General features: G+C 41.5%; 1 protein-coding gene across 5 annotated transcripts in view; it reads left to right on the top strand.

The window, feature by feature from the left end:
* Positions 1-18,300: 18,300 nt before the first annotated feature.
* FBXL2 (F-box and leucine rich repeat protein 2) overlaps positions 18,301-20,876 on the top strand; it is a 67,173-nt gene continuing 64,597 nt past the window's right edge. For 3 of the 5 annotated variants that reach the window (XM_054815277.1, XM_054815278.1, XM_054815276.1), the window contains exon 1: positions 18,782-18,902. In XM_054815277.1, the coding sequence (XP_054671252.1) occupies positions 18,834-18,902 (69 nt within the window). In that variant the 5' untranslated portion in view covers positions 18,782-18,833. Of the gene's footprint in view, positions 18,339-18,376; positions 18,489-18,781; positions 18,903-20,876 lie in introns of those variants that run through there. The other 2 variants (XM_054815279.1, XM_054815280.1) reach the window with 2 other exon arrangements.

Here is a 20,876-nt window from a genome sequence, read left to right as displayed (position 1 = left end):
TGTTTGTTTGATTGCTTTGTTTTCTCCTAAATCTTCTCCATTGTGAATATTGCTATCTTTCTGCTTCATCTCTCTTTCCACCCTTGCTTTTCCTTCTGTTTTCTATTTCATCTATTAAGTTGCTGCTCCTCCTTCCCTACCTCTCTGTTCTTGCGTTTTAGTCATATTAACTTGTCCACTTTCTCCTTTCTCTGTCGTCCTACCCCAGATGACAACAAACAAATTGAAATATGAGGGCAATGAGATGACGGATTGCAACTCTAGTATGCTTATGGCATATCTCATGCTACTTGGTACGTGAAGCCTTAGCATAGGACTGGGACTTGACTTGAGAAATTGCAATTTTTATTTGGAAAAGAGAAAGCAGCTTTCTAGCACACGTGGTTTCTGAGAAAACATTATCTGAGTGTACCCTGAAGGCTAAGAAACCAAAGGCAAATAAAAGGAACCTCAAATTGATTATTTTTAAGCCAGAAGGCAAATAAAAAGGAACTCCAAATTGATTATTTTTAAGCCACCCTCATCACGTATGATTTTGGAACACTTAGCGCTGGCAGCACTGCAACACGGATCAAGTGTAGGATTTGCCAAAAATCAGTCTGAGCTTCCTCCATATGTTTTCTTCCTCTTCTACTCTAACCTATTCGTGCAGGATTTTTAAAGACTGACTGTTAAAATCTATCACCTGCAAACTAGCAAAACAGCAGTGTGCATCCTGAAAACTGGTGAAAAGGAGCAGTACCGATCTAAATGGGGAACTGAGGAATTTTGTGACTGCCTTGCTCCCTCCTTTCTCAGTTCCCAAATGAGGATGGGCTCTGAGTCTGACTCTGAAACCAACGCACTCTTCTGCCTCGTTTCTAGGGCTGGTTCACCAGGCCACATGTCCTCTTGTGACCACAGATAGCAAATAATGACAAAAATGAGCGGCAGTGTGACAGTGCAGGCAAGTGGTGAGCATTATTTGCGCTCAGGTTCCCAGGGCTGAGAAGGGAACGTGCTAAGCCACAGCATCATCTTCCTCTTGGGTCTGGGGCGGGGTGGGTATTTGGTTTCCCCTGGTTTGCTTTGCTTTTAATAGCCTTAATGACGTCTCAGTAATGGCTCAGCTTAACTAAGAAACTTCTCCAAACTTGACCAGATCTTTGTGATGGATGAAAAAGTGTTTAACTCTCATCAGCTTTGCATTTTCTGTTTTGTTTTGTTCGGAGAGGGAGCGGCAGCATCAAAAGATTACAGAAATGCAACGGTACTCCCTGTTCTCAGCTCTCTCCTTCTGTTCGTGTAGCTAAGGTGTCTGGCACCCCGGTAGGTATTTCTGGTTTGATTAGCACAAGTGGTACTGGAAATACCATATGACATGCTCCTCTCTGTGCAGCTACTACCTTATTTTTCAATCATTTTCAGGCACGAATCCGTCTATTCCACTCTAAGCTGATCTAAACCTCGGCAATCAGAAATTGTGGAATCCACAAAGGAAATAGCATGCAAAGAAGAAAAACAGCTATTTACAATTACAGCGACTGGGGTTTTTCCAAGAAATTCTGATTTTGTGTATTCCTCTGCCCACGGTGTTTCAGTTTCTGCGGTGGATAGTTTGATAGATCTGAATTGGAATGATGTTCAGCACAGAAAAGGCAGAAACAAGTGCAGAAACCTTGGCAGAGGTGGTGTTGGCTGTTTGCTGGTGGCGAGGATATGGAGACTAGTCGACAGTGTAGTTCAGGACACCGTGAGTTAGGGTTTAATTGCTGAGAGTGAGCCATGGAAGGGATTCAGCAATTCCCGTCCAAACTGAACCTAACACAAGAGTTTTACGGGTGTATAGCAGACGTGTTCCCGCTATGAATATACATATGCAGTGAGGAAGCTAAATGTTTCTAAAATCTCAGCAATACTAGGAGAACACAGATTCAGGTTCACCTTTCCAGAACTGCATCAAGCTCTTTCTGCATGTTAACATCACCCTGTTCCTCCTCTACGTGCAGGCACACCTGAATCCTTCCTGAACCTTCTTGCCATTTTGAAGTTTTCATGTTACTGGATAAATGCGGATAAAACTTATTCTGGCTCTTTTGTGAACTGCACAGGAAGATAAGGTGTTTAAAATCAGCAGTAATATCCGAGGCTGAACGGTGCATTTAGGAGCTGGCAGAAACTGGCTTTTGAAGCAGCATCTTTTTGAAAGTCAAAGGGTCTCAGAGATACAGCCAAACTGTTAGAAAAATTCCTGACTGTAATGCTCATTTGTCCAGTTCATAAATCTGCCTCTCTATTCTTCAAAGTGCCAAAAGCTATCTAGCCAGACATCCAGCTTTTATAAGACAGTCTAACAAGCTGTCTGGCTCAATTAGTTGAACTCTGATGGTGCTCCAGATTTTCAGTCAGCAGACCACTTTGTAAGGAAAATATCTACTCGCAGACCCCGTTCCCTTCCGGTACCGGTAGCTTAATCTACCATGTTATAGTTCTAAAATGTTTTTTTCAATGAACCACAAGAAAAAGCTCCGCAGTCCATCCACACACCACAGTTTCAGATCCTTGATTCCTCAGCCTTTATTTCTTGGCCTTCTTCACCGTAAATGGTGGAAGCGATACTTTCTATGGTCTGGTTGTGCATAACACAACGTGAAAAAAAAGCTGCATACTTGGTTATGACTGAGAAATTCTGAGTACAAAAGTACACTTTGGGATTTCTTCAGCCTGAGCTCACTCTGTTCTTGGATAATCTCGTAACAGGCTGTTCTATATGATCACAGATGTAAATGGCCCCACAGAAGCTGGACTCTATTACCAAGTTAGACTGTATATAGTTATATCTAATTGCTGTTTCCATTATAATGTCTAGTAAAAAGCTGGTATGGCTCAGTTAAACAGAAGCAGTCCTTATAAAAGGACTTCAGTTAGGGCTTTTAATCAATGAAGAGTAAAATAACCACTAGAATTACAGATTTGTTGTGATGCCTCTTCCTAGAAAATGACAATGCTTAAGAAAGTAACCTTTTTTTTTTTTTTTTTTTTTTTCCCCCTAGCTGCCCAATTAACCTAATTCTTTGAGTTTTACCTTTGGCAGTCAGCATACATACAGAGAGATTCTCTTTCTTTCCTGGCAGACAAGGGGCAGAGACGTTTGCACCTTCCCGTGTTTCTGCTGTTCGCCACTAATGGCTTCAGCAACGCTCCCACCAACGCTCCCAAGAACCCGGCTGCTTTGGTGATCCCTCACTAGTGATGTAGGCATCAGTAACACAGCCACACAGACTTTAAGGAACAAAATCCAACCAGAAACCTGAAAAACTGGAGGCTCAAAATGAATTATTCCCTGCTATTTCATGCACTGTTTTTTTTTTTTTTTACATTGGCCACGCAAAGCTTATTCAAATACGTTCTATCCTATGACTGAAAATCGACAGTGATAAAATTCTCAGTCATGCAAAACACAAAGAAAAAAGGTAAATATACAGTGGGGATGCAGTATTAGTAGAGCTCCCTATTTTTTCAGGATTTACTACATTTCAGCAAGCAAATTCAGCAAAACCATACAGATTCATTTTTGTCTGTGTTTAGTTTTTGGATTTTGACCAACCTCTGGCCATATGAAATGAATCCAAATAAGACGCTATTTCTGTATACTACGTGGTTAACTTAATTTTGTACAAAATTTCAGCTAAGTGCCTAAAGTGCAACACAACAACTTATCATCTTACATGAAGCAAATATCAGAGGAGAAAAGCTATTTTTAAACAAGTTGCACTGACTTCAACACATTTTAGAGCAGGCCTTATTTTCATAAACTTTACAAGTTAATATGCTATTTTTATGAGAGATGATCATCAGGATTATGTGGAAAGATGTTGGCAAAGCAACACATATAGTAAAACAATTCTCAAAATACTAGTCATTATTCTCAATTATGTTTTCTATTTGATTGTTAAAAGCCAATCTTGTTGACCCAGCAATATACACTTGGCTTTGCAGCCACTGTTGCTGCTTAGTAATGTCTTGGGAAATCCTATGCCTTTGAAACTCTATGCAAATCGTCTAAAAGAAGCCAGCGTTAACGCTCAGGCTGAATTAGAAAATAGGAAAATACACAAAGTAAGTAGTTTAAGGACAAAGTTGTCTCTAGCTAAAATTAAGCACTGATTCACAGTGACATTATAAAAACACTAAACTGTACATTAAAATTCCTAAACATCGCTGCTATTCACAACAGGCCAATGCAAACATTTGTTACTTCTGTGTCTGAGAGTGAATTTTTAAGTTAGGAAAATGATGTCAGTATAAAAGAATTCAAAACTAATTTTATCTGATTGGCAAGTGAGTTCAAGTACTGAGATACTAAATAAATATTTGACAGCACCATTCCATAGTATAATTTATTTCACATATGCACTAAATTAAAAGGAAAGCTTTTCTAAACTGCAAGCAATTTCCAGGCAAACCACTAAGCAGGATGATGGTGATGGCTGCCATTGTGTCATGGTAGAGCACCTTCTCACCCTTGCAAAGGTCACCAGAGTTTTGAGCAAGTAATCAAAACCACAAGGCAGAGAACAGTACAGTAGGTCTGCTTTTGTCACACTTGTGACAGGAAATCTAAATTTATGCTGCTGAGCACTTCTGCTCATGGGGGAGTAGGAAACAATGCTGAATGCCTGACCTTGTATTTGTGTCAGTAGGGCTACCACGATGGATAAGGAGTTCCAAGTTTTGCCTAGCAATGGGCTTTGCTGGGGAAATTCACTCCACTGTGACAGGGCTGTTGGTAAGATCCTATTTAAATCTATGATGTGTCTCAACAAGTGTGAGGACATGTGTTATTTGTGCAATGACCAATACTCACGGGCACGTGATGGCACAGGGCGAGATACAAGAAGTATGCAAGAACTATATGCACAAACACACCCGGAGCTCAGAAATCCTTTCAAAGAGGAAACTGAAATACAGTGTGCACCACTTCTTTGTTGTATGCTGAAATGGAAGTTGCAGAGGTGCTATACTTTCAGGTCCCCATAGTTTAGGAAAAGATAGTCTTTTCAGTGGTTCCTACCAAAGCAAAGCTCTGTTATTTAAGATTCAAGCAAAGAATAAAAAGTTTCACATCATTACAAGGATATAGAGCTGCATTTTTAATACTGTAATTATGGAGATAGATAATCAACCTGATTTAGACCTTACTGAAATGCTAGGGTCAAAGTTAGAACTGAAATTCCTTCAAATTGAGAGACTATTATGCAGTATTTTTATTTAAACCCCCATAGAGACAATAAATAGTTGCACAGTTCAGCTGGTTTATATCCCAGAGGACTTATCAAGGGCAAGGTTCATAACTAATTATGAGAAAATATAGGTAACACTTATCTCGAATGCAAGCCTTACCTATATGCTTTTAAAATACTACAATGTACATGCTACTACAATCTTTTGGATGTTAAATGCAAACCAGAAAGTATTCAATAATAGTTACACTTGCAAGACAATCATCAAAAAATCTGTGCTTTTCTCCCCATTACAGAAAAAGGAGGAGAGTTGTAGACATCTATTTATCAAAAAACAAAAGAAGCAAAATGGAAATGAAAACTCGATTTATATGGGGAAATTAAATTCAGAGTGACATTTTTTTCAGGTTTTTATCGTACATTTCATGTTTCCTGCTTCATTCTCATCCGTAACTTAGAGAAGCCTGGAGTATCTACTGATTATCCTACAAATCATGAAACCTTAACTAATATGCCATTAAAATACTTGAACTATTAAAAGAAAAATGAATACAGACAGTATTGAAGGTCTACATTAATCTTCACTCTTGGTCTAACAATTTAAATCATATGTGAATGTACATGCTCTCGTCTTCTCGACGTACTTTCCGTCATGTACAAAGGGTCCTTTTCTTTCTAGAGAGCGCTAATACAGAAAAATGCATTTGTTGTGAAGCCTCATTAATACAATACAGAGTCTGTATAGCACTTTGGCATTGTTCTGGATGAAAAACATTACATGCACGTAAGCTGTGTCATTAAAAAAACAATTTGGGAGATTAGAAAGAGTGAAAACGAGAAAGAAAATAGTGGTTCTGAAAGAAAATAATGGCCCTGGGAAGTCAACATTCTATCTTCCTAGGCTTAGAGTGCCACATAATTACCAGTGTGAAGTAGCTGTTCACTTTATTTATCATTGCAAAATAAACTCTGTGTGCATGGATGTTCTGTTGCACTTTGGAATTAACTACAATTCATGGCTATCGAAACACCAGCAATAAACCATTTTCTAACAAAATGCAGAAGGAATCAGAAGGCTGACTCGCAAGTCACTACTTATTCAGTTACCTACTAGCCTCGTTCCCAAAGTTCAGAGGTCTCAGTATCTTCTTTTGCAATTTCTTCTGTTTTAAAACTTTTGGCCTAAATGTCCATGTACAGATGCTACACACACAATCTTATGGGCAACTACAAGTGCCCCCTAACTGGGCACAGACTGGATACAACTGATGGGTATGTGGATGTATAAAAAGGTATTTGAATGACAGGTTTAGGTATTTTCATGTATAATTTGTAGCAGAAGTTTGGACTATCTGTATTATTTCAAACTACAGGGAAATTAGCAACTGTTAAATTTAATAGTATCTCTGAGAATATGAACGTGTGGTATAAAGCTGTGGCACACTGAATGACTACAGAATTTTTTAATAACACTGCAATTAAACAGCTACTGTGATGCCAATGTATTATTCCAAATTATGTCAGCCTAAAATGGTGAAATTAAATTAAATATATTACAGCTACACCTGATTCTGACCACAGCTGGTTTGAGCTGAAGTGACACATCCTGACATCAGACTAGGTTAAATGCTAGTCCAGAGCTGACTTATTCTTTGGTTACTATAAAATTGACAGAAAACACCTTATTTTTGTGAGAAAATAACTTGAATAAAGGAAATAAATGTTTGTCACCACAATAACTTGCTGTTTTCAGTGTAATATTACTGAAAAATAAGTTTTTAGTACGTGAAAATTTTTAACATGGGATCTAAAGGCAATTGCACTGCTCTTCTTTCTCTGATTTTTAATTACATTGACTTTCTTCCAGCTTTTCCTACCTTGTCACCTCCTGTCATGACCCTAGTGCAGTGCTGTGTTGTCCGTGAAACTGTACCAGTTTCTCTTCTGGCCTTTTGCTGAGCATAGGCTTCAATTTCCTGCTGATCTACACAGTGCCTGGAGAATTGGTTTGTTTTGAAATGAGGTTGGTTTACCACCCTGCGTTGTAAATGCCACTCTCAACAGCGCAAACACATATGTTGGTTTGGCTTATCCGTGTCTTTCAAATCCCCAATGTTACGCTCCAGTAAATTTTACCACAGAACCTTTGCAACAGGCACATTCCACCCACCCGAAGCCTAATCCTCTACAAATATGCCCACGCAAACGTCTTGCTTCTCAGTATCATTTTCTACTTCACTTCTGTAGCATTGGAGTGGTCATTCCGGCTGTCAAGTGTCATTTTCGTCTGGAAAGGGCAAAAAGACAAGCAAAGAAAAACAAATAATTCTACAAAAATAAAGATGGATAGAGCAACTGGAACTGATAATGTTCACTCATCAGTGATTTCAAATTTCATGATGTACAACAAGGGTGCGAGATTAAGATTCTCGAACTTTTCCTCAGCTGAGGAAGAGCAAATGATGGGAGCAAAGTGATTGCTGAGGGAAACTGTTAGGATAGCTCCTGCCTCACACCTTCCTCACTGAAAAAGGAGCCTGCCTCTCTTCATTGACTACAACGGCAACACAGACGCTTTGTTTATAGACCTAACACATACCATGCACATACTTCTACTGCATCCGTTACACAAAGGCTGCAGCTCATCTTGCAATATCTGCAGCCCTAGACTATCTCACCCTTTCTGAGAAGAAACCCGCTTTGTTCCATCCATCTGCAGGACAGCTGGAACCTTCAGACTCTGGGACCATGTCAACAGAAGAGGTAATGGTGAGTGGAAGATGTAAAGCCAGAACAAAGTGGCATCCCCTTGGCTGGGGCACAGTTCTGTGGAAAAAACTCTGGTGGTCCTGGGGGTCAGCAAGCCAAGCATCAAACAGCACCAAAGAACATCAGCCCTGGCAGCAAAGGTGACCAACTGCATTGCATCCTGAGCTGTATGAACAAGAACACAACCGATAGTCCCAGAGAAGTTATTATCTCCCTCTAGTCAGTGCTCATTAGACAATATCTGGAACACCGCGTACAGTTTTGGATGCCCAGTACAAGATAAATTGGAGTGAGCTCATGAAGGGTGACTAAGATGGTTAGGGAGGGCTGGAGTACTTGTCCTGTGGGGAGAGGTGAGGGAGCACAGCTTGTTCAGCCTGGAGAAGGGAACACTTTGGGTGGACCTAAGAGAAGTCTGCTAGCGCCTGTTGGGAGGCTGTTGAGAAGATGGAGCCAGGCTTTTCACACAGTGGTGCATGAAGGGAGGACAAGAGACAACAGACATGAGATAAAAGAAGACAGGTTTTTACTGGATATTAGGAAAACCTTTTTCCCTATTAAGACAGTGGAACGGGTTGCCCAGAAAGACTGCGCCATTTCCATCCTTGGAGATTTTCAAGATCAAACTGGCTAAAGCCCTGAGCCACCTGCTCTGATCTCAGAGCCAATCCTACTCTGAGCAGCAAGTCCAACAGGATGACCGCCCGAGGTCCCCTCCAAGCTGAATTATTCTGTGATTCTGTAATTCTAAATCATTATGTGTGCTGTTCAGAAAAACAGCTGCTGGAAAAGACAGCTTTAGTTACCTCTTATATGTTGGTTTCACCCTGTCTGAAATTCTGCATACAGATGAAAACCATGTTGCTGTTTGAAAGATTTTAAGGCTAATCTAAAATCATGCCTATCTTCCCAACCGATGAGCTTTATAGAGCAGACTCTTCAGAAATGTTGAGACTTATGGTGTTTCCATTTGAGATTTTTCTTCTGGCATCCTATCTCCTAAATCCACACCTCAACCTTGTACTGCTGCAGTCGTCAGTGAATGCCAGGAATACAGCAGGAGGATGACCGTGGATAATTCCAGTGCAACCATGTAAAATCACAGAAAAAGCATCAGGAAGAGATAATGCTCCAAATGTTATAAAAGGAGTATTTGCAAGCAAAGTAATTGAATCGGTATGTAAAAAGCTTTCTCTGCCTTCCTCACATAAGATTATTTTGTTTGCTTTCACTTCAGGATTGATACTTTTTCTCAGAACAAAATAAAAGAGTATACCACATAAGGTCACAGTATACATTATTGGTAGTAATAGCTTAGCATCAATCTCACACTTCAAACCATGATAACTCTTTCTGCTTGAAGCTTGCTATTGCTTCACCCAGCTGTCACGATTCCTCTGTATAACATATGTTTTCCATCCATCCTCGCTTTCCTCCAAATTCTGACTTTTCTCCCCATAATTTCAGAGATCCTAAGCCCGCTCATTTTCTGACTGGTTTCTGCCTTCAGTGTTAGCCAGACTGTGACTGACTGGAAGAGAAAACACATAAGGTCAGTCACCTTGCTGCAGAAAACATACACAATGGATGCAAAAATACGCAGGCTTGGTAATATTGCTATAGATGAAGAACACAGGAGGTGAGGGTTGCTCCAGCAAGTGACCTTAATTAATACATTAATCGATGTGAGAAAGGAGACATTGCACTCGAATTTGACTCACTGTGAGAACGGCCAGAAATCCAGGATGTTTATGAGACCCGGTTCCTATCATCCATACTGTCCATGGGTGCCACTTCTAAATATGTTTCCCCTAGTGGCAGGTGATATTCAGGCTCTTCAAGGAACAACCTGGAGGACTTCTGTTTGCCTTCTCCCAGTCATGGGACATCACTTCAATGTCAGATGGGACCAACAGCAGCTATTCAAGAGATCAGGGCCTCTCCATGCACAAGGTGCATGCTTTTATACCGCTTGGCACTGAATGCAAAATGTTCACGGACTTCTGAGGAAATCTTAAACCATGCCAAATCTTGATCCACTGATATCAGTGTCATCTTTCTAATGGACTCAATGAAATTGGGACCTTGCTCCTAGACTAATTAAAGTACTTGTCCCGTTCTGTATCTTTGAAAGATTTGCTCTATTTGGGATATACTGCGTATTTGTTGTAATTCTGGAAAATCTTTATTCCTGCAAAGAGCTTGTCCTCCAGAAAATTAAAACAGCATCACAATACATGTACCAAAGACGTATGTATTGCAACGGATAACCTCTGTGAAAGCAGATGGCATTTCACTGATAATTTCTAGAAATCTCTTGGGATTGCTTGGCTGTTTCTATTTTCTGTATAAAGTATAATTAAAAGAAAAAATTATAAGTGAAGTTCACAGTATGAATTCTTGAACTAACTTAATTGATGTCAGTAGAATTACAGTGGAGATAAACTTAGTTCCGTGACTGTCAAAGAAAGAAGCTGTTAAACTTATGGAATTTTTTTGTTGCGCATTTATTTTTCTGGTAGTGAAAGCACAAAAAATATATTCTGTACGGATTCATATATTGTCTTAATAACATACCCAATCTGAAATAAGTATGATTCACCCTTCATAATTTATTGTTATCTTCACTAATGTGCTTATTACAACAGATAGTTGAAGGGTTGCCATTAGGATTTTGTCACCCTATGATGTAAACCAAACTCAAAGTCATTTTTAGATCTCATGTATTCAATATTTAAAATATATTTCCTGCATAAAAATGCAGAGATTATGGAAATTCTTTAGAAATATGGTCTTGGCCTTGTTTTTGCATGTTTTTCTATATTATTGCACACTTTTTTGGATATGTTACAGTATTTCCAATCAGCCATTAGTAATAGGTTTAGCAGTTGTTTCAACCTCCCTCAAAATTCTTGTTCTCATTTTTATTCCATAGAAGGCAATGTAGGGATCCATCTGCAAACACTTCCTATCCAAAGCAGTGCTTGCTACCATTAATACTCCTTGTGAAATTGAAGTAGCAAGTACTCTGCCTAGTAATGGGAATCTGGAGGATTGAAGCTTAGGTTGCAAATGTTCATTTAATTTTGGGAAGACACTCAGGCAATCCACGTTTCGCACTACAAGGGTATACCATGGTCTGTAACTCCTGCTTTCTATTTCTAACACTGCTTCTGACCAGCCGTATCTACTTGAACATGGATCATACTGTCTTCAGTTTACCTGGATTTAGAATAGAAACAAAAACTGTCCCATGGCATTTGGGAACACAGTGCTTCATTAGGTAATTTGAGAACTAACCGTGCCGGTGACAGAAGTACACTGAGGTCTTCGGTGGCAATGCACCCTTCTGAAGAGTCCATGAAAAGCAAAATTTTCAAAAAGATCTTACCCTACTCTTTTTTCTGTGTGGGCATCACATCTGTAACTCCCACTTACTGTTCTTGTAGCAGCAGTATCTAGTGGTCCCACTCAGGGGCCCATTACACTAAACACTAAAGAAGAACATCCTGATAACATCAATACTTATGTTTCACTTTGTCTATATACCTGCATTTACATCTTGAGGCATCTAATTTCAGGTTTCCCATGCATTCAATAGGGAGCAGGTGGATTCTTAACTACTGACAGGGCATTATAAAGGGAATCTGTTTGTCTAATTTAAGCAGCTAATTTAGATGCCTAAAACTCAGCTGTGTCCAAAACTGTGCATTGAAGCAAATGAATACAAACAAAACAAAAGCCTCAGGCATCCAGTTCAAAGTGGTAATTTGGGAAGGGAATCATCACTGAAAGGGGCAATGACTCTGAACTAGCCAGAAGACTGTATAAAATAGCTATCTATGCTATCTCTTCGTCTAAGTTCCCTACTGTGCTCCAACCTTTTGTTAGTGAGCCAGATGAGAATGACCTCTCTGCATTTAAATCTAATCCAAAGTCCAGTGTTTCACAAGGTTTCCTTTTTCAAAGAATCAAGCACATTTTTTATATTTAAGAAATCATGAATAAGAAATACTTGATAATGGAAATGGCAGAGGCATGAAATATCTATTCTGTTAAAGCAACAGCATGTACTCCAAGTTTAGAGAAAGCAGACATGCTGCCAAGGCATTTGACCACAATCATTTTCATTCTCTATTTAAAATTCTAGTATTTATCTTCTCTTCTGCTTTTATCCAATAAAACTCCATTCAGGTTTCTACCCACTCAGACAACACAGATGCAATGACTTTTAGTTTACCTGACCAACAACTAACTACATTAAAAGGCTCTTCTTTCACAGTTGCAAACTAACATTATTAGAAAATTCCAAGATACAATGTACAGCACAGAATGGGTTTATCGAACATAATTTTCAAACTGCAGAACTGTTGGATGCTACCACACACTTAATCTAAACTCAAATTAGGTCTACTAAAATTTACCACTAATTTGAGTGCAACAATCTGAAAAAAATTGTCTGGAACTGTTATGCAAATAAATATACATACATTCCCCCAAAACACAAAGCTCAGGCAAAAATCTTTGCAAAATATCGTTAAAAGTTCACATTTGTATCTTTTAGTGAGTGGCTTAGAAATGTCCGTAAATTAAAAAGCAAAAAGCACAGCAGCACAGTGTATCAGCAAAGGATTTTATCGCACTTTGTGAAGGGTATCCTATGCCATTACTGCTTCTGTCATCCTAATATGTTTCACATGGACACAACAAATGGGATCTAATTCAAAGAAGTATTAAACAGTAAGTTTTATTGACATTTATTTTGTCACAGACAGAAGATCAGGACATGCAATAAAATACCACTCTACTTGCGAATCTAAGTTTTATTTTTATTAGCAGCCACACAAATCTTACTACAGTGACTTTCTATTCCTCTAATTTTGACTTCCATTTTTTGAACATATCTCTAAGCCAAATATGCTAGGCTAATGGGGAAGCCATACATGGTCAAACTGCTACCACAAGTCTGTACCGCATGTAAAGTTAGTCTATATCTGTGTACTGTTGATAGATATATGCAACAGCAGTTAAACATATGTACTATGTCCTTGTCAGGAACATAAGTCAACTTTCCAAACTTTTATCAAACCAGTTTTCCCAAACAAATATCTTCTAAAGGCAAGTATGATAGAAATTTCAACACTTCTTACTTAAACTAGAAATTAAATTAAAACCACCTGAGCAGCGCTCCTTCTGCATGGCAGAAGCGTGCTCTGAAATGCATTTTAAATGTACCATGTTAGAAGAAATGCATATAGAGAAAATTCCGGAGCTGGATATGGAAGAACTTCCATAGCAGCTCTCTGTTTTTGTGCTTACTGAACTACTTCAGTAGATGATGATAGCCAATCACATATGCACCTATAGGACTGGTGCCATGGCTTATCAAAGTCTCACACACAGATAATAATTGTCAAACATTGACAACTCATTATTATTTGAGTGACTGTGGTAAAGTTCAAAGACTTCATCTGGTTGAATCTTTGTTCTTTGTTTGTATAAAATAATTCACTGCCGCAAAGATTCACTAATACAGAATTGAGTTTAAAAGCACCTCTTCAAATTTTTCTGAAATAATGGGAACATAAAGGAAGGACCAACCCTGACCTCTCAAAAGTAGGAAAAATGGGTGTTATGAGAAAGTCTTGAATACAAAGGTGCCACATATTCTCTTTTTTCTGACTGAAAATACTGTCTGGTTGACACTCAGAAGACTTCCTTAGTTGTCTGGGATTTCCTGATGTATGGCAGCATGACCAGAGCTACTGTACAGGGGTTACAACTGGGCTGCCACGAGTTAAAATAAGCTGGGATATACTCACAGACCTGCATATGCACAGAAGTTGCTGACTTTTGGAAAACGCCAGACTGACTGCACAGACACGACAGACTCTGTATACCCAACTGCTGAGGTATCTCCAGACTCGCATATACTCCGTGCTCTCTGACCTTGAAGGAGGCTGATTCTTCTCCTGCACTTCCTGTGGTTTCATTTGAAATTCCCTACGTATATATTTTTGCCAACCAATTTTACACCTTAGAATTGACAGAATAATACAAGTTGGAAGTGACTTCCAAAGGTCTTCTAGACCAACTTTCTATTCAAAGCAGAGCTCACTTCAAGTAAGAGCAGGTTACTCATGGCCTTGTCCAGCCACATTTTGAAAATATCTATAGTGGAGACACCACTGTCTCTCTGAGCCCTGTTCTAGTGCTCAGCCACTCTCGTTGCCACGAATCTTCTCATGTCTGATTGGAATTTCCCTCATTGCAACTTGTGAGCATTGTCTCTTAGTCTTTCACGAGACATCTTAAAGGAGAGTCTGGCTTCATCTTCTCTACAACCCCCTTTTTAGATAGCAGAAAAGTGCAATTAGATCCCACTCGGACTTCTCCTTCTCCAAACAAACACCCAGTCTCTCCTTGCTTGGCATATGCTGCGGTCCCTAAAGACTATACTGCTCCTTCACTGGGCTCTCTCCATTTTGTCAACATCTCTCTGACGATCAGGACACAGAACTGCTCACACTACTTCAGATGTTGAAATGTGGGGTATAAGCACTTCCCTCAACCTCCAAGCTACTGTCTTGCTAATGCCGTTGTTGGTGGTGCCAGGGCACACTTCTGACTCATGTCCAGCTCATTGTCCACCAGGACCCCCAGGTCCTTTTCTACAGAGCTGCTTTCTAGCCAGCCAGTCCCCAGCCTGTGCTGTTGCAGGGGGTTACTGCATCCCAGATGCAGGACTTTGCGTTTGCCTTTGCTAAGTGTCCTAAGACTCCCATCAGCGCATTTCTGCAGCTTGCCAAGGTCCCTCTGAATGGCCGTCCCGCCTGCCAGCAAGTTACACGCTTCTCATGATCCAGGAATGACATGGCTGCGGATGCACTGTGTCATTTCATCAGGTCACTGGTTTGGACCCCCACAAATTACCTGGGCAGGGCAGAATATTCCCAGCCTATGGTATGTGCACTATTAGCAGTATAAAAGCAAATTTCGAAAAGGCAACAGCACCACAGAAGTATAAATCCTGGTACAAAGCTAGCATGTGCTGGTGCCATGGTTGGGGAAGAAAAACAGTTTAGGAAGTCGTGATCTATCAATTCTTACAGGGCAGTACATGAAAACCCATGTCAGACATTAAAACAACACCTATTTATGCCTAATGTGAACATGTAGAGCAAATCAAAAAAGTATCCTAGAAACAAGATATACTCCCTTGACCATTTTTTACTCATAATGGCAATTAACAGAGCAGACCTTCTTGCCACAGTCATTTAACTTAAGGAAAGATGAGCTCCTTCAGATCCAGCATAGTCATTTAAAAAGTCAATCACCTATAACCATTTTCCTACACATTTTATAGTCAAAGTCCTTCACAGCTGAGTTGTGTTAACACAATCCTAAGTGACCTCTTCATCAGTCTTGATGCAAGTCAGCTTAAAGCACCATCAAGTAAGCTTCATGAGCCTCTGCTATGCTGTGGAAGCAAAAGCTGTAATGAACAGCTTGAACTGTAGCATCCTAAATTTATTGTGCCCATTCTCTGGGACGTACTTTCATTTGACTTACATAAAGGGAGATAGGGAAAAGGAAAGAAAAAGTCAACAATTATCTTGTTTCAAAACAAATTCCTTCAGCCAGCGAGGCAAATTTCTGGAAAAATTTACATGTAGATTTACAAGCACATACCCACTGCTAAGAATTCTGACCCACTTCTAGACTCAAGGAAGTCCAACAATCAAAGGACCACCATAGAGGAAGCTACTGCATGGCAAGTATCCTCCTGTGCTGAGAAGGTTCAGTCACTGCAGCATGGCATTGTTTGGTAACAACACACATGGGGAAATCACTGGTTATGGAGTGAAGATGGGGAAAGCGTGAATGGGTGGAATCCAGAAACAAAACTCCTTTTACGAGACTGGGCTACTCAGTCTCTGTGACGGCTTTCCACAATCTGAAAGTCTCTTGTGGGCTGTGGGACCTAAGAGCCCAGAGGCCCTGAAGCTGCTCTTTAGCAAGAGCAAAAACCGCCAGAATCATACTACCAACCCACCCTCTCATGGGTGGCACTTGTTCATTTTCTCTGACAAGTTTTTTAAACTTTCTTTTAAGTTTCGTAAAAAGGTAAGTAAGAAGGGAATGGGGTCAGCATTCAATGAGAGTCTAGACCAATTAGGAGGAACTTCAGATGGTTAAGTTAAAAGGCCAAGCTTGCAAAATATAAAAAGACATCAGTAATAACTTACTTAATTAGTCATTCTAAAATGACCAGTGCAAAGGCATTATCTAAAAACCTAATGATTTTAAAAGAATGCTAAAATTAGAGCTAGGTCAGAATTTTTGGATGCAAAATTTTTCATCACACAGTACTGCTGTGGATTAGTTGAAAACAGGACACTAAACATGGATATATTCTCTTTACACTTCAGATGTATATACTGAAACCTTCCACAGACAAGAAATGGAGAAGACAGACCAGGACGTATACACTTCTGTACACACATTTCTGAAGTCTCAATTCCACAATTAATTGCTTATTTGACAAAACTCAAGCCAATTTAGAGGGTTTTTTTTTTTAAGTAAGCTTTTCTTGAATATTCAAGTCATACCACAACATAGACAAAAAGGAGTCCAGAAAGTCAGTAGTGCGGTGCTATAACATCAGCTGGTCCAGATCCAAAGATACAGATTTTGGTCTCTCACATCCTAAACGAATACACAGGTGGCAAATATATGGCTGACTTCTCTTTCTTGGGACATGAAACAAGGAGCTTTCTTTCCTACAGTCTTTTGATACATAAAATATTGATTCAAACCTATTCTGTAATGTTCCACTCCTTATGACAGTTTTCAGTGAAATGAGAGCTGATGTTAGGCCACGGAGAGTCTACTTGCACATTTGTCTCCTGTCTTGTCTCCCTTGAACAAACAGATCCCAACTGGGCTACTTATCCTGAACTCCTCTTCATCAAACACAGTTATTATTTCGCAATGTCCTTTATTTTTGCAAAATCAGACTTAATTTTTCTTTTTCTTCAGGTTGCTGCAACTCAAAGTGATTCTAGCTCCCTAAAATTCTTCGTTTTTACTGTAGTGATAGGAAAATTTGCCACTATCTTTATAGTAGAGTCCACAGATTTGCATTGAACTAAAAAAAAAAAAAGAAATCATGTGATAATAATCTTTTTTTTTTAATGTGAACCAATAGAATTTAGAAATTGCTAGTCTGGGCCTTCTGCAATTCAGCTGAACATGTCTAAATTGTTTATACATATTTCACATTTCTGAGGCTTTCTTCTCTACTATACAAACCAGAGCAACTGTACGAACCCGGTCATTCTCCAAAATCTGGAGAGTACAAGACAGTAGCTTCAGAGATGTGCCAACAGATGCATGTACCAGCTATTTCCGTGCGGGTTCTGAGAAAGGACACTTTCGTAAGAAACTATTTTTTACTGTTAATCAAACCAGAATGTTTCATTCCTTAAAGGAATGAATGCATTCCGCTCCTGTTATTCTGCAATAGCCACTTATGTTTCTTAGACGTCTGAAGGACTGAATCAACAGAAAACAATACCTGCCGGGATAATTTTTTCTCCCCAATTTTTCCCATCTCCTCTGTTTTGCATGTGGTATTGTGACTGCTGAACAGATGTAACCTGTAAGTGTGCTATTAACAATATTGTATTTGGCTTCGACAGTGGTTTTAAGCAGAGTGTTCGCAGAAGCAAGCTGTGCTCTTACTGACAGCACGCATCGCTTTAAAGTACTTGGCTCTCTGACAGACAAGCTTTTGTGGATTTTTCTGTAGCAATTTAGGATGTTATCATCCCCAGTTATCTGCACTGGTGGTTGCAAGAAGAGCAACTGTGTGCTCTGCTCGCAGCCCCTCCAGTTTACAAGGCAGCATCTCCGGCTGAACATGTCGCCAGCAGTCATTTTGTCCAATGTGCCAGGCTGCAAACTGGAGGGGCAGGGGGCAGTTACACCTGCACTAGCAACACCCAGCAGACCTTTAGGAGAGCATGCAGCTAGGACCAGGCAGCACCGGCCTCCCCTCGCCTGTGAGCACACAGGCTACTCTAAATCCCAAGGGCCGACTGGTGAGGGCTGCCAGTCCTTTCCCATCGGAAGGAGAGGCGGCTGCATGAGAGCCACGGGAGGGGCCAGGCCAGGGCGACAGCCCTCCCTCACAGAGGTGACAGGCTCGGGACCCGACAGGCCCACCGCCAGATCGGCCTGCCCGAGCCCGGCTCCCCTTCCCGCCGCTGGCAGCCCCTGGAAAGCAACGTACCCCCCACCGCGGCCGCCATGTCGCCATCCCCCCCCACGACGCCACCTGAGGTGAGAGGGAGGGACCGGCAGCCGAGGGGGCGGGGCGACCCCAGCTCCGACAGCGGCGGCGGCGGCGCGCGCGCAGGCGTTGCACCTGGCGCCCTCTTCGGGGCTCCTCGTCGCCAGGACAACCGGCCTCGCCGCGGCGCCTCTGCCATGGTGAGCCTGCGGCCCGGCCCGGCCCGCCCCGCCGCCCCCCGCTGCCGGGCGTTAGGGGGCTGGCCCGGCCGCTCGGGGCCCAGGGCGGGGAGCGGCGGCGAGGCGGGGCGGGCAGGTGACGGCGCCGCCGCCGCCGGCGCCGCGGGGAGCGAGTGCTGGCCGGGCCGTGTGGAGCGGCCGCGGGGCCGGGCGGCAGGCGGGCCTCTCACCCTGAGGGGAGGGTGGCGGCCCGGGCAGGCGTAACGTCTGCGCTTGGCGGGCGGGGGGGTATGCAGGGTACGGCGTGCGTGCACCGTGGTGGTGCGGCTGTGGTGCTGGGCGTGCGGCCCTGCGCGGGGAGCGGGGATGTGTCTGCGAGGGGCTGTGTCCGTGGGGAAGAGAGAGTCTGTATCTCTGCCTCCCTGTCCAGAGCAGGTGGGGCGCGGTGGGGCTGCGTTGACCCTCGTTATAGCACAGGCGGGGAGAGGATATGCCTGCATGTCTGTGGGTGAGCTGTGACGGGTGTCTTGCCTCCCTGCATAACGCCGGAGCAGCGATGGTTGGGGTCTGCCTGTGTGTAGAGCGGGTCAGGCGTGGCGGGAGCGTGTTGTCCCCCGTATAACCCAGGAGAGATAATGTGTGTATATATATGGGTGTGTAAAGTGGCTGGGCCATGACAGAGGTGTGTGGTCCCCCTGTATAAAGTAGGGATGAAGCTAACGTGTGTGTCAGTGCACAGAGCAGATGTGGGGTGTTACAGTGTGGAAGCACGGGGTGCTGTGCTAAATGCTTCTGCGTGTGCAGTAAGCCAGGGTGTGGCTTGGGATGTGTATGTATAGCAGATGTATGGTAGGACATGAGGGTAATATTACATCTCTGTGTCAGTGGGTGTGTTTATCTGCTATGGTTTGGGCTTTGGATATGCGTGTGTTTGTGTCGTAGCAGAGATATGACATTATGTGGGGGGACATGACATGGCATTGTATGTATGTAGCTGTGTCTGTATACTGCTGTCTGGTATGGGCTTGTGTTTCTGTGTGTGTGTATATATAGGGAACATTGCGTGTGGCAAAATATATGGATATTTTTATAGGCATGTATGCTATGGGTGTGGCAAGGATTATCTGTACTTTTATATGTATGTAGCAGGTACAGGGTATGGTATTTTATGTGTATAGAGTGGCAGTTGCTTATATGTGTAAGTGTGTATAGCTGTGATGGTTTAGTGTGTATGCACAGATGCATCTATAAATATAATAGATTGGTGTTATGTGTGTGGTGGTCATGAGATTTGTTGCATCTGTATGTAGAGATGGTGTGTCATGGAGCGTATGTGTGTGGAGGGTGCAGCAAAGAAGGAAGAGTGGTTGAGGTTTGCTCTGTGGGGAGAGTATGTGGAGATGTGATGCGGTACATGCACGCAGCGAGTGGCAGGGGAGAGGCGTGTCATGATGTTTGTGAAAGGAAGATAACAAGATGTCTAAGGGGGAGTAAGTAGGGACAGGCACGGCATGTTTGGAAAGGGTATTGGTATGATCCCTGTTTTCAATTGCAACTTAAGTGTCTGATGCCTTATTGCTTTGCAGTGATAGTTTTATACAGGAAGAAGGCACAGTTGCTAGCCTTTCACATGTGGGGAAATAAATGCACAGTGTTTTAAGGCAGAAAATCACTTTGTGTATATTTATGCATGTGTAATGATAGTAGGTTTCCTGTAGCAAGTTCTGGGGAGGGGGAGGGAGTGCTCAGCCTTACAAAGGGAAGGAGCATATGCCTGTGGTGTTGTAACTTTTCTTTCTCTTCTTCCTTTGCATGAAGGCTTGTTCATGCTCCTTCTCTTTCTTCTCCTGCGCTTTGCCTTCTCTTCATTCCTGATTCTAGCCTGTATGTTTTGAACCTAAGCAAAACAACCTTGAAAACTATGGATAGACTGTGTAGGATGACAGTACGCTTCTATGCGGAATCATGTTGGATTTAGTTTGCAAAGGTTTTAGAATGTATCTGTTGCTACAAGGAGGAGTAAACCAGTGAATGAGGCTACAGATGGTGTAGTATTGGTGATATGGCTTAATAACATGTCCTACTTCACATTTGTATTTCATCATGCATCTTACTGTATCTTCTCTGGTGTGGAGTATCTTAAAAGTCCATTTAATAAAATGGATTTATCTCGTTCTAAATTTAGGAAAAATTACAGACTGAAAAACAATAAACAAAATATTTATAAACTATTTCACAATGTAAGTAAATATTTTCCATTTACTGAACTCCAGGTGTGGAGTTTTCCTTCATGGTCCATTTTGACATTCCTGATTGGATAGCTTTAGTAGTCTAAACTCAGCAGATACATAACCTGCAAAGAAGCACTGAATTGTTGCTGTAACTGCACAGGTAAAACCTCAGAAATTA

This window comes from Grus americana, chromosome 2 (assembly GCF_028858705.1).
Source record: "Grus americana isolate bGruAme1 chromosome 2, bGruAme1.mat, whole genome shotgun sequence".
Lineage (NCBI taxonomy): Eukaryota > Metazoa > Chordata > Aves > Gruiformes > Gruidae > Grus > Grus americana.
Note: the sequence above shows the minus strand (reverse complement) of the source record. Positions and strands in the feature narration are given on the sequence as shown.